Source organism: Engystomops pustulosus, chromosome 6 (genome assembly GCF_040894005.1).
Source record: "Engystomops pustulosus chromosome 6, aEngPut4.maternal, whole genome shotgun sequence".
NCBI classification, from domain to species: Eukaryota; Metazoa; Chordata; class Amphibia; order Anura; family Leptodactylidae; genus Engystomops; species Engystomops pustulosus.
In genome coordinates, this window is record NC_092416.1 from 1132180 (window position 1) to 1159516 (window position 27337).

Below are 27337 nucleotides of genomic sequence, written 5' to 3' on the forward strand. Positions count from 1 at the left end.
ATCACGACTCTGTGAAGGGGGGGAGGGGATTATGCCACTTTTTCGGAGGGCTTGGTGTCCCCCTGTCACAGCTATGGCGCTGTACACTCAGGATCAGTAGGTGATGGATAATATATCACAAACCTGATAATTTGGCTCCTCCCTCTTGGCCGCTGCTGGATCCATCTGTCAGGAGAAGAAGAGTCAGAGCAATGAAGGAATAAGATCCTGAGGTTTACCATGGGGTCAAAGGTCAGAGGTGACAAGGACAATGCAGGTGCAGTCCAGAGGCTGTTCTGAGGAGGAGGTTGGGGCAGACACCAGGGGAGAGTCCATCCCCCATCCCGGATATTGTACACAGTAGTAGAGGCTGCAGTATGGAGGCGGCTTAAGTGATCAGGTCGTGAATCGATCTTCACCCTTTGTGAGGTTTTCCAGGAGTTAAAGGGTTTGTCCAGTGACTGTGGCCGGTGGTATCACTGGAACTCATTCACATAAGCTGCAATACTAGATGTGACCATGGGGGGCGGTGGCGCTATTCATAACAAGCTGAATACTTGTCTAATCCGGGACAACTCTTCAGTCTATGACCCAGGATTAGAGTCCCTCACATCTGAAGCTTCTGATCTCTGTGTTCCCTGAGGAGGATCTGATATCATTGAGAGGAGTTACTACTGATATTCCCTCCCCCGGATTCCTGACCCTGTGACAGATGAATGTAGATGGAGAGGTGTAACATCTCACCCGTGGCTCTGGGAGCTTCTTGTCATAGATGTTCGGTGGTGGAACGTCCGGATTCTCATAGATCACTGCTGTGGAGTCATCTCCTGAAAGGGTTAAATTATACAACAATGGTAAAGAGTGATAATCATGAGCGACACACTGTGACGAATACTCTGCGAGACTTACTCTTCTTCATTATGAAGAACACAATGATTCCTATCAGAGCCCCAGCAGCGAGGACTCCGATCACGATCCCAGCGATCGCCCCACCATCCAGTCCATTCCTGGAGACAACTGGAAGACAACCAGGAGGAAGGTCAGAAGAAGGAGCAAGGACAACGAGCAGGACCGGGGATCAGGCAGAGGAGGTCCCAGTTATTATATGATAGTATATGAGGAGGAGACAACCAGCAGGACCGGGGATCAGGCAGAGGAGGTCCCAGTTATTATATGATAGTATATGAGGAGGAGACAACCAGCAGGACCAGGGATCAGGCAGAGGAGGTCCCAGTTATTATATGATAGTATATGAGGAAAAGACAACCAGCAGGACCGGGGATCAGGCAGAGGAGGTCCCAGTTATTATATGATAGTATATGAGGAGGAGACATCCAGCAGGACCAGGGATCAGGCAGAGGAGGTCCCAGTTATTATATGATAGTATATGAGGAGGAGACAACCAGCAGGACCAGGGATCAGGCAGAGGAGGTCCCAGTTATTATATGATAGTATATGAGGAGACAACCAGCAGGACCAGGGATCAGGCAGAGGAGGTCCCAGTTATTATATGATAGTATATGAGGAGGAGACAACCAGCAGGACCGGGGATCAGGCAGAGGAGGTCCCAGTTATTATATTATATGATAGTATATGAGGAGACAACCAGCAGGACCGGGGATCAGGCAGAGGAGGTCCCAGTTATTATATTATATGATAGTATATGAGGAGACAACCAGCAGGACCAGGGATCAGGCAGAGGAGGTCCCAGTTATTATATGATAGTATATGAGGAGGAGACAACCAGCAGGACCGGGGATCAGGCAGAGGAGGTCCCAGTTATTATATGATAGTATATGAGGAGGAGACAACCAGCAGGACCGGGGATCAGGCAGAGGAGGTCCCAGTTATTATATGATAGTATATGAGGAGGAGACAACCAGCAGGACCAGGGATCAGGCAGAGGAGGCCCCAGTTATTATATGATAGTATATGAGGAGGAGACAACCAGCAGGACCAGGGATCAGGCAGAGGAGGTCCCAGTTATTATATGATAGTATATGAGGAGGAGACAACCAGCAGGACCAGGGATCAGGCAGAGGAGGTCCCAGTTATTATATGATAGTATATGAGGAGACAACCAGCAGGACCAGGGATCAGGCAGAGGAGGTCCCAGTTATTATATGATAGTATATGAGGAGGAGACAACCAGCAGGACCGGGGATCAGGCAGAGGAGGTCCCAGTTATTATATGATAGTATATGAGGAGGAGACAACCAGCAGGACCAGGGATCAGGCAGAGGAGGTCCCAGTTATTATATGATAGTATATGAGGAGGAGACAACCAGCAGGACCAGGGATCAGGCAGAGGAGGTCCCAGTTATTATATGATAGTATATGAGGAGGAGACAACCAGCAGGACCGGGGATCAGGCAGAGGAGGTCCCAGTTATTATATGATAGTATATGAGGAGACAACCAGCAGGACCAGGGATCAGGCAGAGGAGGTCCCAGTTATTATATGATAGTATATGAGGAGGAGACAACCAGCAGGACCGGGGATCAGGCAGAGGAGGTCCCAGTTATTATATGATAGTATATGAGGAGGAGACAACCAGCAGGACCGGGGATCAGGCAGAGGAGGTCCCAGTTATTATATGATAGTATATGAGGAGGAGACAACCAGCAGGACCAGGGATCAGGCAGAGGAGGTCCCAGTTATTATATTATATGATAGTATATGAGGAGACAACCAGCAGGACCGGGGATCAGGCAGAGGAGGTCCCAGTTATTATATTATATGATAGTATATGAGGAGACAACCAGCAGGACCAGGGATCAGGCAGAGGAGGTCCCAGTTATTATATGATAGTATATGAGGAGGAGACAACCAGCAGGACCGGGGATCAGGCAGAGGAGGTCCCAGTTATTATATGATAGTATATGAGGAGGAGACAACCAGCAGGACCGGGGATCAGGCAGAGGAGGTCCCAGTTATTATATGATAGTATATGAGGAGGAGACAACCAGCAGGACCGGGGATCAGGCAGAGGAGGTCCCAGTTATTATATGATAGTATATGAGGAGGAGACAACCAGCAGGACCAGGGATCAGGCAGAGGAGGTCCCAGTTATTATATGATAGTATATGAGGAGGAGACAACCAGCAGGACCAGGGATCAGGCAGAGGAGGTCCCAGTTATTATATGATAGTATATGAGGAGGAGACAACCAGCAGGACCAGGGATCAGGCAGAGGAGGTCCCAGTTATTATATGATAGTATATGAGGAGGAGACAACCAGCAGGACCGGGGATCAGGCAGAGGAGGTCCCAGTTATTATATGATAGTATATGAGGAGACAACCAGCAGGACCAGGGATCAGGCAGAGGAGGTCCCAGTTATTATATGATAGTATATGAGGAGGAGACAACCAGCAGGACCGGGGATCAGGCAGAGGAGGTCCCAGTTATTATATGATAGTATATGAGGAGACAACCAGCAGGACCGGGGATCAGGCAGAGGAGGTCCCAGTTATTATATGATAGTATATGAGGAGGAGACAACCAGCAGGACCGGGGATCAGGCAGAGGAGGTCCCAGTTATTATATGATAGTATATGAGGAGACAACCAGCAGGACCAGGGATCAGGCAGAGGAGGTCCCAGTTATTATATGATAGTATATGAGGAGGAGACAACCAGCAGGACCAGGGATCAGGCAGAGGAGGTCCCAGTTATTATATGATAGTATATGAGGAGGAGACAACCAGCAGGACCGGGGATCAGGCAGAGGAGGTCCCAGTTATTATATTATATGATAGTATATGAGGAGACAACCAGCAGGACCGGGGATCAGGCAGAGGAGGTCCCAGTTATTATATTATATGATAGTATATGAGGAGACAACCAGCAGGACCGGGGATCAGGCAGAGGAGGTCCCAGTTATTATATGATAGTATATGAGGAGACAACCAGCAGGACCAGGGATCAGGCAGAGGAGGTCCCAGTTATTATATGATAGTATATGAGGAGGAGACAACCAGCAGGACCGGGGATCAGGCAGAGGAGGTCCCAGTTATTATATGATAGTATATGAGGAGGAGACAACCAGCAGGACCAGGGATCAGGCAGAGGAGGTCCCAGTTATTATATGATAGTATATGAGGAGGAGACAACCAGCAGGACCAGGGATCAGGCAGAGGAGGTCCCAGTTATTATATGATAGTATATGAGGAGGAGACAACCAGCAGGACCGGGGATCAGGCAGAGGAGGTCCCAGTTATTATATGATAGTATATGAGGAGGAGACAACCAGCAGGACCAGGGATCAGGCAGAGGAGGTCCCAGTTATTATATGATAGTATATGAGGAGGAGACAACCAGCAGGACCGGGGATCAGGCAGAGGAGGTCCCAGTTATTATATGATAGTATATGAGGAGGAGACAACCAGCAGGACCAGGGATCAGGCAGAGGAGGTCCCAGTTATTATATGATAGTATATGAGGAGGAGACAACCAGCAGGACCAGGGATCAGGCAGAGGAGGTCCCAGTTATTATATGATAGTATATGAGGAGGAGACAACCAGCAGGACCAGGGATCAGGCAGAGGAGGTCCCAGTTATTATATGATAGTATATGAGGAGGAGACAACCAGCAGGACCGGGGATCAGGCAGAGGAGGTCCCAGTTATTATATGATAGTATATGAGGAGGAGACAACCAGCAGGACCGGGGATCAGGCAGAGGAGGTCCCAGTTATTATATGATAGTATATGAGGAGGAGACAACCAGCAGGACCAGGGATCAGGCAGAGGAGGTCCCAGTTATTATATGATAGTATATGAGGAGGAGACAACCAGCAGGACCAGGGATCAGGCAGAGGAGGTCCCAGTTATTATATGATAGTATATGAGGAGAGGACAACCAGCAGGACCGGGGATCAGGCAGAGGAGGTCCCAGTTATTATATGATAGTATATGAGGAGGAGACAACCAGCAGGACCAGGGATCAGGCAGAGGAGGTCCCAGTTATTATATGATAGTATATGAGGAGGAGACAACCAGCAGGACCGGGGATCAGGCAGAGGAGGTCCCAGTTATTATATGATAGTATATGAGGAGACAACCAGCAGGACCGGGGATCAGGCAGAGGAGGTCCCAGTTATTATATGATAGTATATGAGGAGAGGACAACCAGCAGGACCGGGGATCAGGCAGAGGAGGTCCCAGTTATTATATGATAGTATATGAGGAGAGGACAACCAGCAGGACCGGGGATCAGGCAGAGGAGGTCCCAGTTATTATATGATAGTATATGAGGAGAGGACAACCAGCAGGACCGGGGATCAGGCAGAGGAGGTCCCAGTTATTATATGATAGTATATGAGGAGGAGACAACCAGCAGGACCAGGGATCAGGCAGAGGAGGTCCCAGTTATTATATGATAGTATATGAGGAGGAGACAACCAGCAGGACCAGGGATCAGGCAGAGGAGGTCCCAGTTATTATATGATAGTATATGAGGAGGAGACAACCAGCAGGACCAGGGATCAGGCAGAGGAGGTCCCAGTTATTATATGATAGTATATGAGGAGACAACCAGCAGGACCGGGGATCAGGCAGAGGAGGTCCCAGTTATTATATGATAGTATATGAGGAGAAGACAACCAGCAGGACCGGGGATCAGGCAGAGGAGGTCCCAGTTATTATATGATAGTATATGAGGAGGAGACAACCAGCAGGACCAGGGATCAGGCAGAGGAGGTCCCAGTTATTATATGATAGTGCAACACCCTCGCCGATGCAATGGCGAGGTAGTGTTTGCGAATACGTCCCACCTGCATATACCCACATCACTCTATATGGTCCTGATAGGACATAGGGGATATTGCAGTGGTGAATCCTGCCTGGCAAGGCAGAGGTTAAGTATTTTGTATGATGCAAGATGCTGTTGTCCAATGATATGTGTTACATCCTGTGCTCTGTAAGCTGAGATGTGATTGGAGGAGCAGCCACCATCTGACCAGGGGAGTTACAAGATCCCTGGAAACTTCCAGAAGAGGTTAGTTCTCTCTCAGAAGAGAGTGCAGTGTGAGGAGAGAGTTCACTCTCTCAGATTAGAGACTCAGAGGAGTCAGTGCAGCTAGCACATCAGACCAGAGCAAGTGAGCCCAGCTCCCTGCCTGAGTGTAGTGAGTTAGTGAGTGAGGAAAGGGATATCATCCTACCTTCCAGGGTGATATCTGAAGCACTCCAGGACAAGCTGAAGCTTCCTATTAGGACACAGCTACCTCCCAGCCTGCCCTCTGCATCCAGGCTGGCGATCTACCTCCTGAGGCTCCCTCCAAAAGCATCTCAGCACTCCACCATTCTGTTAAAGGCACGTTGCTGAAGTTCCTGTCGGTTCCAATAAAGAACTGTAAGTTGTTTTTGTTCAACCTCTGCCTCCGTCTGGTCCCTGCTACTCCGGCTGTCACCATCACCGGCACCCTGTCCATCACCCAGAGACTCACACTCGGGACATTAAGGGGTTGCCCCAGGGAGATCCGCTATAGCAGCCTCTCCCTCATCATTTCTTGCCAACACCACCCTGCTGGAGACCTGCCAGGCTGTAGGACAGCCCTCCGGTTTCCCCGTACCAAGCACCGTGACCATAGCGTGCTTAGGCCGCAACCGCCAGCCACTCCGGTACCGCGGGCCCCGGCTGTCTCCAGGCCTCACCTCAAAGGCTTGGCCCCGGTGGGGGATGTTGCAATAGTATATGAGGAGACAACCAGCAGGACCAGGGATCAGGCAGAGGAGGTCCCAGTTATTATATGATAGTATATGAGGAGAAGACAACCAGCAGGACCGGGGATCAGGCAGAGGAGGTCCAGTTATTATATGATAGTATATGAGGAGAAGACAACCAGCAGGACCGGGGATCAGGCAGAGGAGGTCCCAGTTATTATATGATAGTATATGAGGAGAGGACAACCAGCAGGACCGGGGATCAGGCAGAGGAGGTCCCAGTTATTATATGATAGTATATGAGGAGAGGACAACCAGCAGGACCAGGGATCAGGCAGAGGAGGTCCCAGTTATTATATGATAGTATATGAGGAGAAGACAACCAGCAGGACCGGGGATCAGGCAGAGGAGGTCCCAGTTATTATATGATAGTATATGAGGAGAAGACAACCAGCAGGACCGGGGATCAGGCAGAGGAGGTCCCAGTTATTATATGATAGTATATGAGGAGACAACCAGCAGGACCGGGGATCAGGCAGAGGAGGTCCCAGTTATTATATGATAGTATATGAGGAGAAGACAACCAGCAGGACCGGGGATCAGGCAGAGGAGGTCCCAGTTATTATATGATAGTATATGAGGAGAGGACAACCAGCAGGACCGGGGATCAGGCAGAGGAGGTCCCAGTTATTATATGATAGTATATGAGGAAAAGACAACCAGCAGGACCGGGGATCAGGCAGAGGAGGTCCCAGTTATTATATGATAGTATATGAGGAGAGGACAACCAGCAGGACCAGGGATCAGGCAGAGGAGGTCCCAGTTATTATATGATAGTATATGAGGAGGAGACAACCAGCAGGACCGGGGATCAGGCAGAGGAGGTCCCAGTTATTATATGATAGTATATGAGGAGAAGACAACCAGCAGGACCAGGGATCAGGCAGAGGAGGTCCCAGTTATTATATGATAGTATATGAGGAGGAGACAACCAGCAGGACCAGGGATCAGGCAGAGGAGGTCCCAGTTATTATATAATAGTATATGAGGAGGAGACAACCAGCAGGACCGGGGATCAGGCAGAGGAGGTCCCAGTTATTATATGATAGTATATGAGGAGAGGACAACCAGCAGGACCGGGGATCAGGAGACACACATATTATATCAATAGAGTATTATAAGCATTTGTCAGGTTGGAGATGTCATGCCAGGATGCTTAATATGTGTTCTCCCTCTGGAGGGCCCTCCAATCTGTAGACCATAGAGAACCCAATGGGGAACATTTACTACGGGTCCGAACTCGCACTTTCGTCAGGTTTCACCTTCTTCTTCCTGGTGCATGTCAGTGCTTGATCCTGCGACACAAATCCTTTCTTAAATTCCGCGGTTTGTCCGAATCTGTCGAGTTGTCCGACGGCCACGCCCCCGATTTCTGTCTCGTGAAAGCCGGCGCCGATGCATCACAATCAGATCGCGTTTGACAAAATCCGGGGACAATTCGGCACAAAACGGAAATATTCGGGAAACCCAACGAAAGTGCATCGTTCGGACTCTTAGTAAATGTGCCCTAATGAGTTCTAGGAAATGTGTGCAATATGTCTTCTCCCCTCGGGAGGCGCTGCAGGGCCAAGAGACACCTGATGCCGAAATCTCCACACAACTGATTGCTTAGGGTCATCCTATCATCAGGGCCATGATGGACAATGTGCAGGGTCTATCTGTGGCTTTCAGGTGAGATGTGAGGTAACGGATGTATGGACCAGCACTTACCTTTCTCCATCACTGTCACGTTGAAGGTGAGGGTTTTGCTGTCTATAAAATTCCTGGCAGTGCATCCGTATAATCCAGATTCCGCCTTGGACGCCTTCTGGATGGTGAGACTGGATGTGTAGTCAGTGGAGATGACAATGTACTGACTGCTATTCTGAACAGGAACATGATCCGGACCACGGAACCAGGAGAACTCAGCGGGAAGGACCTGAGATGAGGGGGAGGCCCGTGACGAGGGTGCAGCTCGGAGATCCACCGTCAGGGTGATTGACTCGCCCACTGTTACTTCATGCTTTGTATCATTTATTTGGTTGGGAAATTGTGGAGCCTCTGATGGAGGAAGAAGAAGAAGAGATTAGAGGACACTTCACCCTAGAGGTCACCGTCTACTCCCCCGGGGTCAGCGCTGGACCCGGTGCTCTCCATATTCATTACAGGTGATGCAATATATTACAGAAGAGGACGGTGTGATACATAAATGGGTCAGAGAGTGGATGGAATATGGTACAATGGCAGGCCGAGGACTATTGTAGTGACCCACAGTGGTCCCTGTGGTATTGTGGCTGGAGGTCTTATCGCCAGCTGCTTTCAGTATTTCTAAGCCCCAGTCATGTAGCATAAGGTGGAACAGACTGTGGATTACTGGGCGACACTTGTACATAAGCCTCATTGTTGTTCATTATAATATTTTAATGTGATATTTAATGTTTGTCACCGAGCTGTACGCAGATATTTTCTCTGGCTGCGAAAATGTTTATACAAAGGGAAGTGGTTCTGGTTCTGTGGTGGAAATTGAGTGATGGAAATATCGGGTTGGAGAGTAATGGTGGGTTATAGTAGTGGAAGCTAAGAATGAGAATGACAAGTCGTGTAGCAGAGCTGAGTCAGCCAATAAAAGGAGACCGAGACAATGGGGCAGATTTTTCAAGTGATTGAAAGCCAGAATATTCCTAGTTGCCCATGGCAACCAATCACAGCTCAGCTCTTTACTTTACCAGTACTCATGAATATTTTAAAGGGGAGCTGTGATAGGATGCCCTGGGCAACTAGGAATATTCTGACTTTCAGACACTTGATAAATCTGCCCCACTGTGTGCAAACCGATATTATAGGGCTGATGAAGAATGTTCCAGCCCTGAATTGAAATGGATTCTGTGAGGGGTATTTATCAAGGCTTCTGCACCAGGAAACGTGATTTTTTGGATTAAAAAAAAATTTAAAAGGACTTTTCACGGCACTCAGAAAATATTGAACCACTGCTAGTGAAGGTGATGGTAGAACCTCCTCTCCTCTAGGTGTAGAGGATGCCCCCTCTCTATGGTGATGGTAGAACCTCCTCTCCTCTAGGTGTAGAGGATGTCCCCTCTCTATTATGATGGTAGAACCTCCTCTCCTCTAGGTGTAGAGGATGCTCCCTGTCTATGGTGATGGTAGACCCTCCTCTCCTCTAGGTGTAGAGGATGCCCCTGTCTATGGTGATGGTAGAGCCTCCTCTCCTCTAGGTGTAGATTATTCCCCCTGCCTATGGTGATGGTAGAACCTCCTCTCCTCTAGGTGTAGAGGATGCCCCCTGTCTATGGTGATGATAGAACCTCCTCTCCTCTAGGTGTAGAGGATCCTCCATGTCTATAGTGATGGTAGAACCTCCTCTCCTCTAGGTGTAGAAGATGCCCCCTGTCTATGGTGATGGTAGAACCTCCTCTCCTCTAGGTGTAGAGGATGCCCCCCTTCTATGGTGATGGTAGAACCTCCTCTCCTCTTAGTGTAGAGGATGCCCTCTGTCTATGGTGATGGTAGAACCTGCTCTCCTCTAGGTGTAGAGGATGCCCTCTGTCTATGGTGATGGTAGAACCTCCTCTCCTCTAGGTGTAGAGGATGCCCCCTGTCTATGGTGATGGTAGAACCTCATCTCCTCTAGGTGTTGAGGATGCCTCCTGTCTATGGTGATGGTAGAACCTCCTCTTCTCTAGGTGTAGAGGATGCCTCCTGTCTATGGAGATGATAGAACCTCCTCTCCTCTAGGAGTAGAGGATGACCCCTGTCTATAGTGATGATAGAACCTCCTCCCCTCTAGGTGTAGAGGATGCCCCCTGTGTATGGTGATGGTAGAACCTCCTCTCCTCTAGGTGTAGAGGATACCCCCTGTATATGGTGATGGTAGAACCTCCTCTCCTCTAGGTGTAGAGGATGTCCCCTGTCTATGTTGATGGTATAACCTCCTCTCCTCTAGGTGTAGAGGATGCCTGTTGTCTATGGTGAAGGTAGCCTGTCTATGGTGATGGTAGAACCTCCTCTCTTCTAGGTGTAGAGGATGCCCCCTGTCTATGGTGATGGTAGAACCTCCTCTCCTCTAGTTGTGGAGGATACCCCCTGTCTATGGTGATGGTAGAACCTCCTCTTCTCTAGGTGTAGAGGATGCCCCCTGTCTATGGTGATGGTAGAACCTCCTCTCCTCTAGGTGTGGAGGATGCCCCCTGTCTATGGTGATGGTATAACCTCCTCTCCTCTAGGTGTAGAGGATGCCCCCTGTCTATGGTGATGGTAGAACCTCCTCTTCTCTAGGTGTAGAGGATGCCCCCTGTCTATGGTGATGGTAGAACCTCCTCTCCTCTAGGTGTGGAGGATGCCCCCTGTCTATGGTAATGGTATAACCTCCTCTACTCTAGGTGTAGAGGATGCCCCCTGTCTATGGTGATGATAGAACCTCCTCTTCTCTAGGTGTAGAGGATGCCCCCTGTGTATGGTGATGGTAGAACCTCCTCTCTTCTAGGTGTAGAGGATGCCCCCTGTCTATGGTGATGGTAGAACCTCCTCTCCTCTAGGTGTAGAGGATGTCCCCTGTCTATGGTGATCGCAGAACCTCCTCTTCTCTAGGTGTAGAGGATACCCCTGTCTATGGTGATGGTAGCACCTTTACTCCTCTAGGTGTAGAGGATGCCCCCTCTCTATTATGATGGTAGAACCTCCTCTCCTCTAGGTGTAGAGGATGCCCCCTGTCTATTATGATGGTAGAACCTCCTCTCCTCTAGGTGTAGAGGATGCTCCCTGTCTTTGGTGATGATAAAACCTCCTCTCCTCTAGGTTTAGAGGATGCCTCCTGTCTATAGTGATGGTAGAACCTCTTCTCCTCTAGGTGTAGAGGATGCCCCCTGTCTATGGTGATGGTAGAATCTCCTCTCCTCTAGGTGTAGAGGATGTCCCCTGTCTATGGTGATTGCAGAACCTCCTCTTCTCTAGGTGTAGAGGATGCCCCCTGTGTATGGTGATGGTAGAATCTCCTCTCCTCTAGGTGTAGAGGATGTCCCCTGTCTATGGTGATTGCAGAACCTCCTCTTCTCTAGGTGTAGAGGATGCCCCCTGTGTATGGTGATGGTAGAATCTCCTCTCCTCTAGGTGTAGAGGATGCCCCCTGTGTATGGTGATGGTAGAATCTCCTCTCCTCTAGGTGTAGAGGATGCCCCCTGTGTATGGTGATGGTAGAATCTCCTCTCCTCTAGGTGTAGAGGATGCCCCCTGTGTATGGTGATGGTAGAATCTCCTCTCCTCTAGGTGTAGAGGATGCCCCCTGTGTATGGTGATGGTAGAATCTCCTCTCCTCTAGGTGTAGAGGATGCCCCCTGTGTATGGTGATGGTAGAACCTCCTCTCCTCTAGGTGTAGAGGATGTCCCCTGTCTATGGTGATGGTAGAACCTCCTCTCCTCTAGGTGTAGAGGATGCACCCTGTCTATGGTGATGGTAGAACCTCTTATCCTCTAGGTGTAGAGGATGCCCCCTGTCTATGGTGATGGTAGAATCTCCTCTCCTCTAGGTGTAGAGGATGCCCTCTGTCTATGGTGATGGTAGAACCTCCTCTCCTCTAGGTGTAGAGGATGTCCCCTGTCTATGGTGATTGCAGAACCTCCTCTTCTCTAGGTGTAGAGGATGCCCCCTGTGTATGGTGATGGTAGAATCTCCTCTCCTCTAGGTGTAGAGGATGCCCCCTGTCTATGGTGATGGTAGTACCTCCTCTCCTCTAGGTGTAGAGGATGCCCCTGTCTATGGTGATGGTAGAACCTCCTCTCCTCTAGGTGTAGAGGATGTACCCCTGTCTATGATGATGGTAGAACCTCCTCTCTTCTAGGTTTAGAGGATGCCTCCTGTCTATGGTGATGGTAGAACCTCCTCTCCTCTAGGTGTAGAGGATGCCCCCTGTCTATGGTGATGGTAGAACCTCCTCTGCTCTAGGTGTAGAGGATGCCCCCTGTCTATGGTGATGGTAGCACCTTTACTCCTCTAGGTGTAGAGGATGCCCCCTCTCTATTATGATGGTAGAACCTCCTCTCCTCTAGGTGTAGAGGATGCCCCCTTTCTATTATGATGGTAGAACCTCCTCTCCTCTAGGTGTAGAGGATGCTCCCTGTCTTTGGTGATGATAAAACCTCCTCTCCTCTAGGTTTAGAGGATACCCCCTGTCTATGGTGATGGTAGAACCTCCTCTCCTATAGATGTAGAGGATGTCCCCTGTCTATGGTGATGGTAGAACCTCCTCTCCTGTAGGTGTAGAGGATGGTCCCTGTCTATAGTGATAGTAGAACCTCCTCTCCTCTAGGTGTAGAGGATGTCCCCTGTCTATAGTGATAGTAGAACCTCCTCTACTCTAGGTGTAGTAGATGCCCCCTGTCTATGGTGATGGTAGAACCTCCTCTACTCTAGGTGCAGTAGATGCCCCCTGTCTATGGTGATGGTAGAACCTCCTCTCCTCTCAGTGTAGAGGATGCCCCCTGTCTATGGTGATGGTAGAACCTCCTTTCCTCTAGGTGTAGAGAATGCCCCCCTTCTATGGTGATGGTAGATCCTCCGCTCCTCTAGGTGTAGAGGATGCCCCTTGTCTACAGTGATGGTAGAACCTCCTCTCCTCTAGGTGTAGAGGATGACCCCTGTCTATGGTGATGGTAGAACCTCCTCTCATCTAGGTGTAGAGGATGCCCCCTGTCTATGGTGATGGTAGAACCTCCTCTCCTCTAGGTGTAGAGGATGTCCCCTGTCTATAGTGATAGTAGAACCTCCTCTCCTCTAGGTGTAGAGGATGCCCCCTCTCTATTATGATGGTAGAACCTCCTCTCCTCTAGGTGTAGAGGATGCCCCTGTCTGTGGTGATGGTAGAGCCTCCTCTCCTCTAGGTGTAGATTATTCCCCCTGCCTATGGTGATGGTAGAACCTCCTCTCCTCTAGGTGTAGAGGATGCCCCCTGTCTATGGTGATGATAGAACCTCCTCTCCTCTAGGTGTAGAGGATCCTCCATGTCTATGGTGATGGTAGAACCTCCTCTCCTCTAGGTGTAGAAGATGCCCCCTGTCTATGGTGATGGTAGAACCTCCTCTCCTCTAGGTGTAGAGGATGCCCCCCTTCTATGGTGATGGTAGAACCTCCTCTCCTCTTAGTGTAGAGGATGCCCTCTGTCTATGGTGATGGTAGAACCTGCTCTCCTCTAGGTGTAGAGGATGCCCTCTGTCTATGGTGATGGTAGAACCTCCTCTCCTCTAGGTGTAGAGGATGCCCCCTGTCTATGGTGATGGTAGAACCTCATCTCCTCTAGGTGTTGAGGATGCCTCCTGTCTATGGTGATGGTAGAACCTCCTCTTCTCTAGGTGTAGAGGATGCCTCCTGTCTATGGAGATGATAGAACCTCCTCTCCTCTAGGAGTAGAGGATGACCCCTGTCTATAGTGATGATAGAACCTCCTCCCCTCTAGGTGTAGAGGATGCCCCCTGTGTATGGTGATGGTAGAACCTCCTCTCCTCTAGGTGTAGAGGATACCCCCTGTATATGGTGATGGTAGAACCTCCTCTCCTCTAGGTGTAGAGGATGTCCCCTGTCTATGTTGATGGTATAACCTCCTCTCCTCTAGGTGTAGAGGATGCCTGTTGTCTATGGTGAAGGTAGAACCTCCTCTCCTCTAGGTGTAGAGGATGCCTCCTGTCTATGGAGATGATAGAACCTCCTCTCCTCTAGGAGTAGAGGATGACCCCTGTCTATAGTGATGATAGAACCTCCTCCCCTCTAGGTGTAGAGGATGCCCCCTGTGTATGGTGATGGTAGAACCTCCTCTCCTCTAGGTGTAGAGGATACCCCCTGTATATGGTGATGGTAGAACCTCCTCTCCTCTAGGTGTAGAGGATGTCCCCTGTCTATGTTGATGGTATAACCTCCTCTCCTCTAGGTGTAGAGGATGCCTGTTGTCTATGGTGAAGGTAGAACCTCCTCTCCTCTAGGTGTGGAGGATGCCCCCTGTCTATGGTGATGGTATAACCTCCTCTCCTCTAGGTGTAGAGGATGCCCCCTGTCTATGGTGATGGTAGAACCTCCTCTTCTCTAGGTGTAGAGGATGCCCCCTATCTATGGTGATGGTAGAACCTCCTCTCCTCTAGGTGTGGAGGATGCCCCCTGTCTATGGTAATGGTATAACCTCCTCTCCTCTAGGTGTAGAGGATGCCCCCTGTCTATGGTGATGGTAGAACCTCCTCTTCTCTAGGTGTAGAGGATGCCCCCTGTGTATGGTGATGGTAGAACCTCCTCTCTTCTAGGTGTAGAGGATGCCCCCTGTCTATGGTGATGGTAGAACCTCCTCTCCTCTAGGTGTAGAGGATGTCCCCTGTCTATGGTGATTGCAGAACCTCCTCTTCTCTAGGTGTAGAGGATACCCCTGTGTATGGTGATTGCAGAGCCTCCTCTCCTCTAGGTTTAGAGGATGCCTCCTGTCTATGGTGATGGTAGAATCTCCTCTCCTCTAGATGTAGAGGATGTCCCCTGTCTATGGTGATTGCAGAACCTCCTCTTCTCTAGGTGTAGAGGATGCCCCCTGTGTATGGTGATGGTAGAATCTCCTCACCTCTAGGTGTAGAGGATGCCCCCTGTCTATGGTGATGGTAGTACCTCCTCTCCTCTAGGTGTAGAGGATGCCCCTGTCTATGGTGATGGTAGAACCTCCTCTCCTCTAGGTGTAGAGGATGTACCCCTGTCTATGATGATGGTAGAACCTCCTCTCTTCTAGGTTTAGAGGATGCCTCCTGTCTATGGTGATGGTAGAACCTCCTCTCCTCTAGGTGTAGAGGATGCCCCCTGTCTATGGTGATGGTAGAACCTCCTCTGCTCTAGGTGTAGAGGATGCCCCCTGTCTATGGTGATGGTAGCACCTTTACTCCTCTAGGTGTAGAGGATGCCCCCTCTCTATTATGATGGTAGAACCTCCTCTCCTCTAGGTGTAGAGGATGCCCCCTGTCTATTATGATGGTAGAACCTCCTCTCCTCTAGGTGTAGAGGATACTCCCTGTCTTTGGTGATGATAAAACCTCCTCTCCTCTAGGTGTGGAGGATGCCCCCTGTCTATGGTAATGGTATAACCTCCTCTCCTCTAGGTGTAGAGGATGCCCCCTGTCTATGGTGATGGTAGAACCTCCTCTTCTCTAGGTGTAGAGGATGCCCCCTGTGTATGGTGATGGTAGAACCTCCTCTCTTCTAGGTGTAGAGGATGCCCCCTGTCTATGGTGATGGTAGAACCTCCTCTCCTCTAGGTGTAGAGGATGTCCCCTGTCTATGGTGATCGCAGAACCTCCTCTTCTCTAGGTGTAGAGGATACCCCTGTCTATGGTGATGGTAGCACCTTTACTCCTCTAGGTGTAGAGGATGCCCCCTCTCTATTATGATGGTAGAACCTCCTCTCCTCTAGGTGTAGAGGATGCCCCCTGTCTATTATGATGGTAGAACCTCCTCTCCTCTAGGTGTAGAGGATGCTCCCTGTCTTTGGTGATGATAAAACCTCCTCTCCTCTAGGTTTAGAGGATGCCTCCTGTCTATGGTGATGGTAGAATCTCCTCTCCTCTAGATGTAGAGGATGTCCCCTGTCTATGGTGATTGCAGAACCTCCTCTTCTCTAGGTGTAGAGGATGCCCCCTGTGTATGGTGATGGTAGAATCTCCTCTCCTCTAGGTGTAGAGGATGCCCCCTGTCTATGGTGATGGTAGTACCTCCTCTCCTCTAGGTGTAGAGGATGCCCCTGTCTATGGTGATGGTAGAACCTCCTCTCCTCTAGGTGTAGAGGATGTACCCCTGTCTATGATGATGGTAGAACCTCCTCTCTTCTAGGTTTAGAGGATGCCTCCTGTCTATGGTGATGGTAGAACCTCCTCTCCTCTAGGTGTAGAGGATGCCCCCTGTCTATGGTGATGGTAGAACCTCCTCTGCTCTAGGTGTAGAGGATGCCCCCTGTCTATGGTGATGGTAGCACCTTTACTCCTCTAGGTGTAGAGGATGCCCCCTCTCTATTATGATGGTAGAACCTCCTCTCCTCTAGGTGTAGAGGATGCCCCCTGTCTATTATGATGGTAGAACCTCCTCTCCTCTAGGTGTAGAGGATGCTCCCTGTCTTTGGTGATGATAAAACCTCCTCTCCTCTAGGTGTAGAGGATACCCCCTGTCTATGGTGATGGTAGAACCTCCTCTCCTATAGATGTAGAGGATGTCCCCTGTCTATGGTGATGGTAGAACCTCCTCTCCTGTAGGTGTAGAGGATGGTCCCTGTCTATAGTGATAGTAGAACCTCCTCTCCTCTAGGTGTAGAGGATGTCCCCTGTCTATAGTGATAGTAGAACCTCCTCTACTCTAGGTGTAGTAGATGCCCCCTGTCTATGGTGATGGTAGAACCTCCTCTCTTCTAGGTGTAGAGGATGCCCCCTGTCTATGGTGATGGTAGAACCTCCTCTCCTCTCAGTGTAGAGGATGCCCCCTGTCTATGGTGATGGTAGAACCTCCTTTCCTCTAGGTGTAGAGAATGCCCCCCTTCTATGGTGATGGTAGATCCTCCGCTCCTCTAGGTGTAGAGGATGCCCCCTGTCTACAGTGATGGTAGAACCTCCTCTCCTCTAGGTGTAGAGGATGACCCCTGTCTATGGTGATGGTAGAACCTCCTCTCATCTAGGTGTAGAGGATGCCCCCTGTCTATGGTGATGGTAGAACCTCCTCTCCTCTAGGTGTAGAGGATGTCCCCTGTCTATAGTGATAGTAGAACCTCCTCTCCTCTAGGTGTAGAGGATGCCCCCTCTCTATTATGATGGTAGAACCTCCTCTCCTCTAGGTGTAGAGGATGCCCCTGTCTGTGGTGATGGTAGAGCCTCCTCTCCTCTAGGTGTAGATTATTCCCCCTGCCTATGGTGATGGTAGAACCTCCTCTCCTCTAGGTGTAGAGGATGCCCCCTGTCTATGGTGATGATAGAACCTCCTCTCCTCTAGGTGTAGAGGATCCTCCATGTCTATGGTGATGGTAGAACCTCCTCTCCTCTAGGTGTAGAAGATGCCCCCTGTCTATGGTGATGGTAGAACCTCCTCTCCTCTAGGTGTAGAGGATGCCCCCCTTCTATGGTGATGGTAGAACCTCCTCTCCTCTTAGTGTAGAGGATGCCCTCTGTCTATGGTGATGGTAGAACCTGCTCTCCTCTAGGTGTAGAGGATGCCCTCTGTCTATGGTGATGGTAGAACCTCCTCTCCTCTAGGTGTAGAGGATGCCCCCTGTCTATGGTGATGGTAGAACCTCATCTCCTCTAGGTGTTGAGGATGCCTCCTGTCTATGGTGATGGTAGAACCTCCTCTTCTCTAGGTGTAGAGGATGCCTCCTGTCTATGGAGATGATAGAACCTCCTCTCCTCTAGGAGTAGAGGATGACCCCTGTCTATAGTGATGATAGAACCTCCTCCCCTCTAGGTGTAGAGGATGCCCCCTGTGTATGGTGATGGTAGAACCTCCTCTCCTCTAGGTGTAGAGGATACCCCCTGTATATGGTGATGGTAGAACCTCCTCTCCTCTAGGTGTAGAGGATGTCCCCTGTCTATGGTGATGGTAGAACCTCCTCTCCTCTAGGTGTAGAGGATGCCCCCCTTCTATGGTGATGGTAGAACCTCCTCTCCTCTTAGTGTAGAGGATGCCCTCTGTCTATGGTGATGGTAGAACCTGCTCTCCTCTAGGTGTAGAGGATGCCCTCTGTCTATGGTGATGGTAGAACCTCCTCTCCTCTAGGTGTAGAGGATGCCCCCTGTCTATGGTGATGGTAGAACCTCATCTCCTCTAGGTGTTGAGGATGCCTCCTGTCTATGGTGATGGTAGAACCTCCTCTTCTCTAGGTGTAGAGGATGCCTCCTGTCTATGGAGATGATAGAACCTCCTCTCCTCTAGGAGTAGAGGATGACCCCTGTCTATAGTGATGATAGAACCTCCTCCCCTCTAGGTGTAGAGGATGCCCCCTGTGTATGGTGATGGTAGAACCTCCTCTCCTCTAGGTGTAGAGGATACCCCCTGTATATGGTGATGGTAGAACCTCCTCTCCTCTAGGTGTAGAGGATGTCCCCTGTCTATGTTGATGGTATAACCTCCTCTCCTCTAGGTGTAGAGGATGCCTGTTGTCTATGGTGAAGGTAGAACCTCCTCTCCTCTAGGTGTGGAGGATGCCCCCTGTCTATGGTGATGGTATAACCTCCTCTCCTCTAGGTGTAGAGGATGCCCCCTGTCTATGGTGATGGTAGAACCTCCTCTTCTCTAGTTGTAGAGGATGCCCCCTTTCTATGGTGATGGTAGAACCTCCTCTCCTCTAGGTGTGGAGGATGCCCCCTGTCTATGGTAATGGTATAACCTCCTCTCCTCTAGGTGTAGAGGATGCCCCCTGTCTATGGTGATGGTAGAACCTCCTCTTCTCTAGGTGTAGAGGATGCCCCCTGTGTATGGTGATGGTAGAACCTCCTCTCTTCTAGGTGTAGAGGATGCCCCCTGTCTATGGTGATGGTAGAACCTCCTCTCCTCTAGGTGTAGAGGATGTCCCCTGTCTATGGTGATTGCAGAACCTCCTCTTGTCTAGGTGTAGAGGATGCCCCCTGTGTATGGTGATTGCAGAGCCTCCTCTCCTCTAGGTTTAGAGGATGCCTCCTGTCTATGGTGATGGTAGAATCTCCTCTCCTCTAGATGTAGAGGATGTCCCCTGTCTATGGTGATTGCAGAACCTCCTCTTCTCTAGGTGTAGAGGATGCCCCCTGTGTATGGTGATGGTAGAATCTCCTCACCTCTAGGTGTAGAGGATGCCCCCTGTCTATGGTGATGGTAGTACCTCCTCTCCTCTAGGTGTAGAGGATGCCCCTGTCTATGGTGATGGTAGAACCTCCTCTCCTCTAGGTGTAGAGGATGTACCCCTGTCTATGATGATGGTAGAACCTCCTCTCTTCTAGGTTTAGAGGATGCCTCCTGTCTATGGTGATGGTAGAACCTCCTCTCCTCTAGGTGTAGAGGATGCCCCCTGTCTATGGTGATGGTAGAACCTCCTCTGCTCTAGGTGTAGAGGATGCCCCCTGTCTATGGTGATGGTAGCACCTTTACTCCTCTAGGTGTAGAGGATGCCCCCTCTCTATTATGATGGTAGAACCTCCTCTCCTCTAGGTGTAGAGGATGCCCCCTGTCTATTATGATGGTAGAACCTCCTCTCCTCTAGGTGTAGAGGATGCTTCCTGTCTTTGGTGATGATAAAACCTCCTCTCCTCTAGGTGTAGAGGATGCCCCCTGTCTATGGTGATGGTAGAACCTCCTCTCCTATAGATGTAGAGGATGTCCCCTGTCTATGGTGATGGTAGAACCTCCTCTCCTGTAGGTGTAGAGGATGGTCCCTGTCTATAGTGATAGTAGAACCTCCTCTTCTCTAGGTGTAGAGGATGCCCCCTGTGTATGGTGATGGTAGAACCTCCTCTCCTCTAGGTGTGGAGGATGCCCCCTGTCTATGGTGATGGTATAACCTCCTCTCCTCTAGGTGTAGAGGATGCCCCCTGTCTATGGTGATGGTAGAACCTCCTCTTCTCTAGGTGTAGAGGATGCCCCCTGTCTATGGTGATGGTAGAACCTCCTCTCCTCTAGGTGTGGAGGATGCCCCCTGTCTATGGTAATGGTATAACCTCCTCTACTCTAGGTGTAGAGGATGCCCCCTGTCTATGGTGATGATAGAACCTCCTCTTCTCTAGGTGTAGAGGATGCCCCCTGTGTATGGTGATGGTAGAACCTCCTCTCTTCTAGGTGTAGAGGATGCCCCCTGTCTATGGTGATGGTAGAACCTCCTCTCCTCTAGGTGTAGAGGATACCCCCTGTATATGGTGATGGTAGAACCTCCTCTCCTCTAGGTGTAGAGGATGTCCCCTGTCTATGTTGATGGTATAACCTCCTCTCCTCTAGGTGTAGAGGATGCCTGTTGTCTATGGTGAAGGTAGAACCTCCTCTCCTCTAGGTGTAGAGGATGCCTCCTGTGTATGGTGATGGTAGAACCTCCTCTCCTCTAGGTGTGGAGGATGCCCCCTGTCTATGGTGATGGTATAACCTCCTCTCCTCTAGGTGTAGAGGATGCCCCCTGTCTATGGTGATGGTAGAACCTCCTCTTCTCTAGGTGTAGAGGATGCCCCCTGTCTATGGTGATGGTAGAACCTCATCTCCTCTAGGTGTTGAGGATGCCTCCTGTCTATGGTGATGGTAGAACCTCCTCTTCTCTAGGTGTAGAGGATGCCTCCTGTCTATGGAGATGATAGAACCTCCTCTCCTCTAGGAGTAGAGGATGACCCCTGTCTATAGTGATGATAGAACCTCCTCCCCTCTAGGTGTAGAGGATGCCCCCTGTGTATGGTGATGGTAGAACCTCCTCTCCTCTAGGTGTAGAGGATACCCCCTGTATATGGTGATGGTAGAACCTCCTCTCCTCTAGGTGTAGAGGATGTCCCCTGTCTATGTTGATGGTATAACCTCCTCTCCTCTAGGTGTAGAGGATGCCTGTTGTCTATGGTGAAGGTAGAACCTCCTCTCCTCTAGGTGTAGAGGATGCCTCCTGTCTATGGAGATGATAGAACCTCCTCTCCTCTAGGAGTAGAGGATGACCCCTGTCTATAGTGATGATAGAACCTCCTCCCCTCTAGGTGTAGAGGATGCCCCCTGTGTATGGTGATGGTAGAACCTCCTCTCCTCTAGGTGTAGAGGATACCCCCTGTATATGGTGATGGTAGAACCTCCTCTCCTCTAGGTGTAGAGGATGTCCCCTGTCTATGTTGATGGTATAACCTCCTCTCCTCTAGGTGTAGAGGATGCCTGTTGTCTATGGTGAAGGTAGAACCTCCTCTCCTCTAGGTGTGGAGGATGCCCCCTGTCTATGGTGATGGTATAACCTCCTCTCCTCTAGGTGTAGAGGATGCCCCCTGTCTATGGTGATGGTAGAACCTCCTCTTCTCTAGGTGTAGAGGATGCCCCCTATCTATGGTGATGGTAGAACCTCCTCTCCTCTAGGTGTGGAGGATGCCCCCTGTCTATGGTAATGGTATAACCTCCTCTCCTCTAGGTGTAGAGGATGCCCCCTGTCTATGGTGATGGTAGAACCTCCTCTTCTCTAGGTGTAGAGGATGCCCCCTGTGTATGGTGATGGTAGAACCTCCTCTCTTCTAGGTGTAGAGGATGCCCCCTGTCTATGGTGATGGTAGAACCTCCTCTCCTCTAGGTGTAGAGGATGTCCCCTGTCTATGGTGATTGCAGAACCTCCTCTTCTCTAGGTGTAGAGGATACCCCTGTGTATGGTGATTGCAGAGCCTCCTCTCCTCTAGGTTTAGAGGATGCCTCCTGTCTATGGTGATGGTAGAATCTCCTCTCCTCTAGATGTAGAGGATGTCCCCTGTCTATGGTGATTGCAGAACCTCCTCTTCTCTAGGTGTAGAGGATGCCCCCTGTGTATGGTGATGGTAGAATCTCCTCACCTCTAGGTGTAGAGGATGCCCCCTGTCTATGGTGATGGTAGTACCTCCTCTCCTCTAGGTGTAGAGGATGCCCCTGTCTATGGTGATGGTAGAACCTCCTCTCCTCTAGGTGTAGAGGATGTACCCCTGTCTATGATGATGGTAGAACCTCCTCTCTTCTAGGTTTAGAGGATGCCTCCTGTCTATGGTGATGGTAGAACCTCCTCTCCTCTAGGTGTAGAGGATGCCCCCTGTCTATGGTGATGGTAGAACCTCCTCTGCTCTAGGTGTAGAGGATGCCCCCTGTCTATGGTGATGGTAGCACCTTTACTCCTCTAGGTGTAGAGGATGCCCCCTCTCTATTATGATGGTAGAACCTCCTCTCCTCTAGGTGTAGAGGATGCCCCCTGTCTATTATGATGGTAGAACCTCCTCTCCTCTAGGTGTAGAGGATACTCCCTGTCTTTGGTGATGATAAAACCTCCTCTCCTCTAGGTGTGGAGGATGCCCCCTGTCTATGGTAATGGTATAACCTCCTCTCCTCTAGGTGTAGAGGATGCCCCCTGTCTATGGTGATGGTAGAACCTCCTCTTCTCTAGGTGTAGAGGATGCCCCCTGTGTATGGTGATGGTAGAACCTCCTCTCTTCTAGGTGTAGAGGATGCCCCCTGTCTATGGTGATGGTAGAACCTCCTCTCCTCTAGGTGTAGAGGATGTCCCCTGTCTATGGTGATCGCAGAACCTCCTCTTCTCTAGGTGTAGAGGATACCCCTGTCTATGGTGATGGTAGCACCTTTACTCCTCTAGGTGTAGAGGATGCCCCCTCTCTATTATGATGGTAGAACCTCCTCTCCTCTAGGTGTAGAGGATGCCCCCTGTCTATTATGATGGTAGAACCTCCTCTCCTCTAGGTGTAGAGGATGCTCCCTGTCTTTGGTGATGATAAAACCTCCTCTCCTCTAGGTTTAGAGGATGCCTCCTGTCTATGGTGATGGTAGAATCTCCTCTCCTCTAGATGTAGAGGATGTCCCCTGTCTATGGTGATTGCAGAACCTCCTCTTCTCTAGGTGTAGAGGATGCCCCCTGTGTATGGTGATGGTAGAATCTCCTCTCCTCTAGGTGTAGAGGATGCCCCCTGTCTATGGTGATGGTAGTACCTCCTCTCCTCTAGGTGTAGAGGATGCCCCTGTCTATGGTGATGGTAGAACCTCCTCTCCTCTAGGTGTAGAGGATGTACCCCTGTCTATGATGATGGTAGAACCTCCTCTCTTCTAGGTTTAGAGGATGCCTCCTGTCTATGGTGATGGTAGAACCTCCTCTCCTCTAGGTGTAGAGGATGCCCCCTGTCTATGGTGATGGTAGAACCTCCTCTGCTCTAGGTGTAGAGGATGCCCCCTGTCTATGGTGATGGTAGCACCTTTACTCCTCTAGGTGTAGAGGATGCCCCCTCTCTATTATGATGGTAGAACCTCCTCTCCTCTAGGTGTAGAGGATGCCCCCTGTCTATTATGATGGTAGAACCTCCTCTCCTCTAGGTGTAGAGGATGCTCCCTGTCTTTGGTGATGATAAAACCTCCTCTCCTCTAGGTGTAGAGGATACCCCCTGTCTATGGTGATGGTAGAACCTCCTCTCCTATAGATGTAGAGGATGTCCCCTGTCTATGGTGATGGTAGAACCTCCTCTCCTGTAGGTGTAGAGGATGGTCCCTGTCTATAGTGATAGTAGAACCTCCTCTCCTCTAGGTGTAGAGGATGTCCCCTGTCTATAGTGATAGTAGAACCTCCTCTACTCTAGGTGTAGTAGATGCCCCCTGTCTATGGTGATGGTAGAACCTCCTCTCTTCTAGGTGTAGAGGATGCCCCCTGTCTATGGTGATGGTAGAACCTCCTCTCCTCTCAGTGTAGAGGATGCCCCCTGTCTATGGTGATGGTAGAACCTCCTTTCCTCTAGGTGTAGAGAATGCCCCCCTTCTATGGTGATGGTAGATCCTCCGCTCCTCTAGGTGTAGAGGATGCCCCCTGTCTACAGTGATGGTAGAACCTCCTCTCCTCTAGGTGTAGAGGATGACCCCTGTCTATGGTGATGGTAGAACCTCCTCTCATCTAGGTGTAGAGGATGCCCCCTGTCTATGGTGATGGTAGAACCTCCTCTCCTCTAGGTGTAGAGGATGTCCCCTGTCTATAGTGATAGTAGAACCTCCTCTCCTCTAGGTGTAGAGGATGCCCCCTCTCTATTATGATGGTAGAACCTCCTCTCCTCTAGGTGTAGAGGATGCCCCTGTCTGTGGTGATGGTAGAGCCTCCTCTCCTCTAGGTGTAGATTATTCCCCCTGCCTATGGTGATGGTAGAACCTCCTCTCCTCTAGGTGTAGAGGATGCCCCCTGTCTATGGTGATGATAGAACCTCCTCTCCTCTAGGTGTAGAGGATCCTCCATGTCTATGGTGATGGTAGAACCTCCTCTCCTCTAGGTGTAGAAGATGCCCCCTGTCTATGGTGATGGTAGAACCTCCTCTCCTCTAGGTGTAGAGGATGCCCCCCTTCTATGGTGATGGTAGAACCTCCTCTCCTCTTAGTGTAGAGGATGCCCTCTGTCTATGGTGATGGTAGAACCTGCTCTCCTCTAGGTGTAGAGGATGCCCTCTGTCTATGGTGATGGTAGAACCTCCTCTCCTCTAGGTGTAGAGGATGCCCCCTGTCTATGGTGATGGTAGAACCTCATCTCCTCTAGGTGTTGAGGATGCCTCCTGTCTATGGTGATGGTAGAACCTCCTCTTCTCTAGGTGTAGAGGATGCCTCCTGTCTATGGAGATGATAGAACCTCCTCTCCTCTAGGAGTAGAGGATGACCCCTGTCTATAGTGATGATAGAACCTCCTCCCCTCTAGGTGTAGAGGATGCCCCCTGTGTATGGTGATGGTAGAACCTCCTCTCCTCTAGGTGTAGAGGATACCCCCTGTATATGGTGATGGTAGAACCTCCTCTCCTCTAGGTGTAGAGGATGTCCCCTGTCTATGGTGATGGTAGAACCTCCTCTCCTCTAGGTGTAGAGGATGCCCCCCTTCTATGGTGATGGTAGAACCTCCTCTCCTCTTAGTGTAGAGGATGCCCTCTGTCTATGGTGATGGTAGAACCTGCTCTCCTCTAGGTGTAGAGGATGCCCTCTGTCTATGGTGATGGTAGAACCTCCTCTCCTCTAGGTGTAGAGGATGCCCCCTGTCTATGGTGATGGTAGAACCTCATCTCCTCTAGGTGTTGAGGATGCCTCCTGTCTATGGTGATGGTAGAACCTCCTCTTCTCTAGGTGTAGAGGATGCCTCCTGTCTATGGAGATGATAGAACCTCCTCTCCTCTAGGAGTAGAGGATGACCCCTGTCTATAGTGATGATAGAACCTCCTCCCCTCTAGGTGTAGAGGATGCCCCCTGTGTATGGTGATGGTAGAACCTCCTCTCCTCTAGGTGTAGAGGATACCCCCTGTATATGGTGATGGTAGAACCTCCTCTCCTCTAGGTGTAGAGGATGTCCCCTGTCTATGTTGATGGTATAACCTCCTCTCCTCTAGGTGTAGAGGATGCCTGTTGTCTATGGTGAAGGTAGAACCTCCTCTCCTCTAGGTGTGGAGGATGCCCCCTGTCTATGGTGATGGTATAACCTCCTCTCCTCTAGGTGTAGAGGATGCCCCCTGTCTATGGTGATGGTAGAACCTCCTCTTCTCTAGTTGTAGAGGATGCCCCCTTTCTATGGTGATGGTAGAACCTCCTCTCCTCTAGGTGTGGAGGATGCCCCCTGTCTATGGTAATGGTATAACCTCCTCTCCTCTAGGTGTAGAGGATGCCCCCTGTCTATGGTGATGGTAGAACCTCCTCTTCTCTAGGTGTAGAGGATGCCCCCTGTGTATGGTGATGGTAGAACCTCCTCTCTTCTAGGTGTAGAGGATGCCCCCTGTCTATGGTGATGGTAGAACCTCCTCTCCTCTAGGTGTAGAGGATGTCCCCTGTCTATGGTGATTGCAGAACCTCCTCTTGTCTAGGTGTAGAGGATACCCCTGTGTATGGTGATTGCAGAGCCTCCTCTCCTCTAGGTTTAGAGGATGCCTCCTGTCTATGGTGATGGTAGAATCTCCTCTCCTCTAGATGTAGAGGATGTCCCCTGTCTATGGTGATTGCAGAACCTCCTCTTCTCTAGGTGTAGAGGATGCCCCCTGTGTATGGTGATGGTAGAATCTCCTCACCTCTAGGTGTAGAGGATGCCCCCTGTCTATGGTGATGGTAGTACCTCCTCTCCTCTAGGTGTAGAGGATGCCCCTGTCTATGGTGATGGTAGAACCTCCTCTCCTCTAGGTGTAGAGGATGTACCCCTGTCTATGATGATGGTAGAACCTCCTCTCTTCTAGGTTTAGAGGATGCCTCCTGTCTATGGTGATGGTAGAACCTCCTCTCCTCTAGGTGTAGAGGATGCCCCCTGTCTATGGTGATGGTAGAACCTCCTCTGCTCTAGGTGTAGAGGATGCCCCCTGTCTATGGTGATGGTAGCACCTTTACTCCTCTAGGTGTAGAGGATGCCCCCTCTCTATTATGATGGTAGAACCTCCTCTCCTCTAGGTGTAGAGGATGCCCCCTGTCTATTATGATGGTAGAACCTCCTCTCCTCTAGGTGTAGAGGATGCTTCCTGTCTTTGGTGATGATAAAACCTCCTCTCCTCTAGGTGTAGAGGATGCCCCCTGTCTATGGTGATGGTAGAACCTCCTCTCCTATAGATGTAGAGGATGTCCCCTGTCTATGGTGATGGTAGAACCTCCTCTCCTGTAGGTGTAGAGGATGGTCCCTGTCTATAGTGATAGTAGAACCTCCTCTCCTCTAGGTGTAGAGGATGTCCTCTGTCTATAGTGATAGTAGAACCTCCTCTACTCTAGGTGTAGTAGATGCCCCCTGTCTATGGTGATGGTAGAACCTCCTCTACTCTAGGTGCAGTAGATGCCCCCTGTCTATGGTGATGGTAGAACCTCCTCTCCTCTCAGTGTAGAGGATGGCCCCTGTCTATGGTGATGGTAGAACCTCCTTTCCTCTAGGTGTAGAGAATGCCCCCCTTCTATGGTGATGGTAGATCCTCCGCTCCTCTAGGTGTAGAGGATGCCCCCTGTCTACAGTGATGGTAGAACCTC

General features: G+C 50.3%; 1 protein-coding gene across 1 annotated transcript in view; it reads right to left on the minus strand.

Moving 5' to 3' along the window:
- Positions 1 to 634: 634 nt before the first annotated feature.
- The window catches only part of LOC140065248 (cell adhesion molecule CEACAM1-like), a 196729-nt gene continuing 170026 nt past the window's right edge, over positions 635 to 27337 (minus strand). Inside the window, exons 6-9 of the mRNA XM_072112847.1 lie at positions 8416 to 8745; positions 889 to 996; positions 724 to 806; positions 635 to 682 (exon numbers count right to left, since the gene is read on the minus strand). Of these exons, the coding sequence (XP_071968948.1) occupies positions 635 to 682; positions 724 to 806; positions 889 to 996; positions 8416 to 8745 (569 nt within the window). The remainder of the gene's footprint in view (positions 683 to 723; positions 807 to 888; positions 997 to 8415; positions 8746 to 27337) is intronic.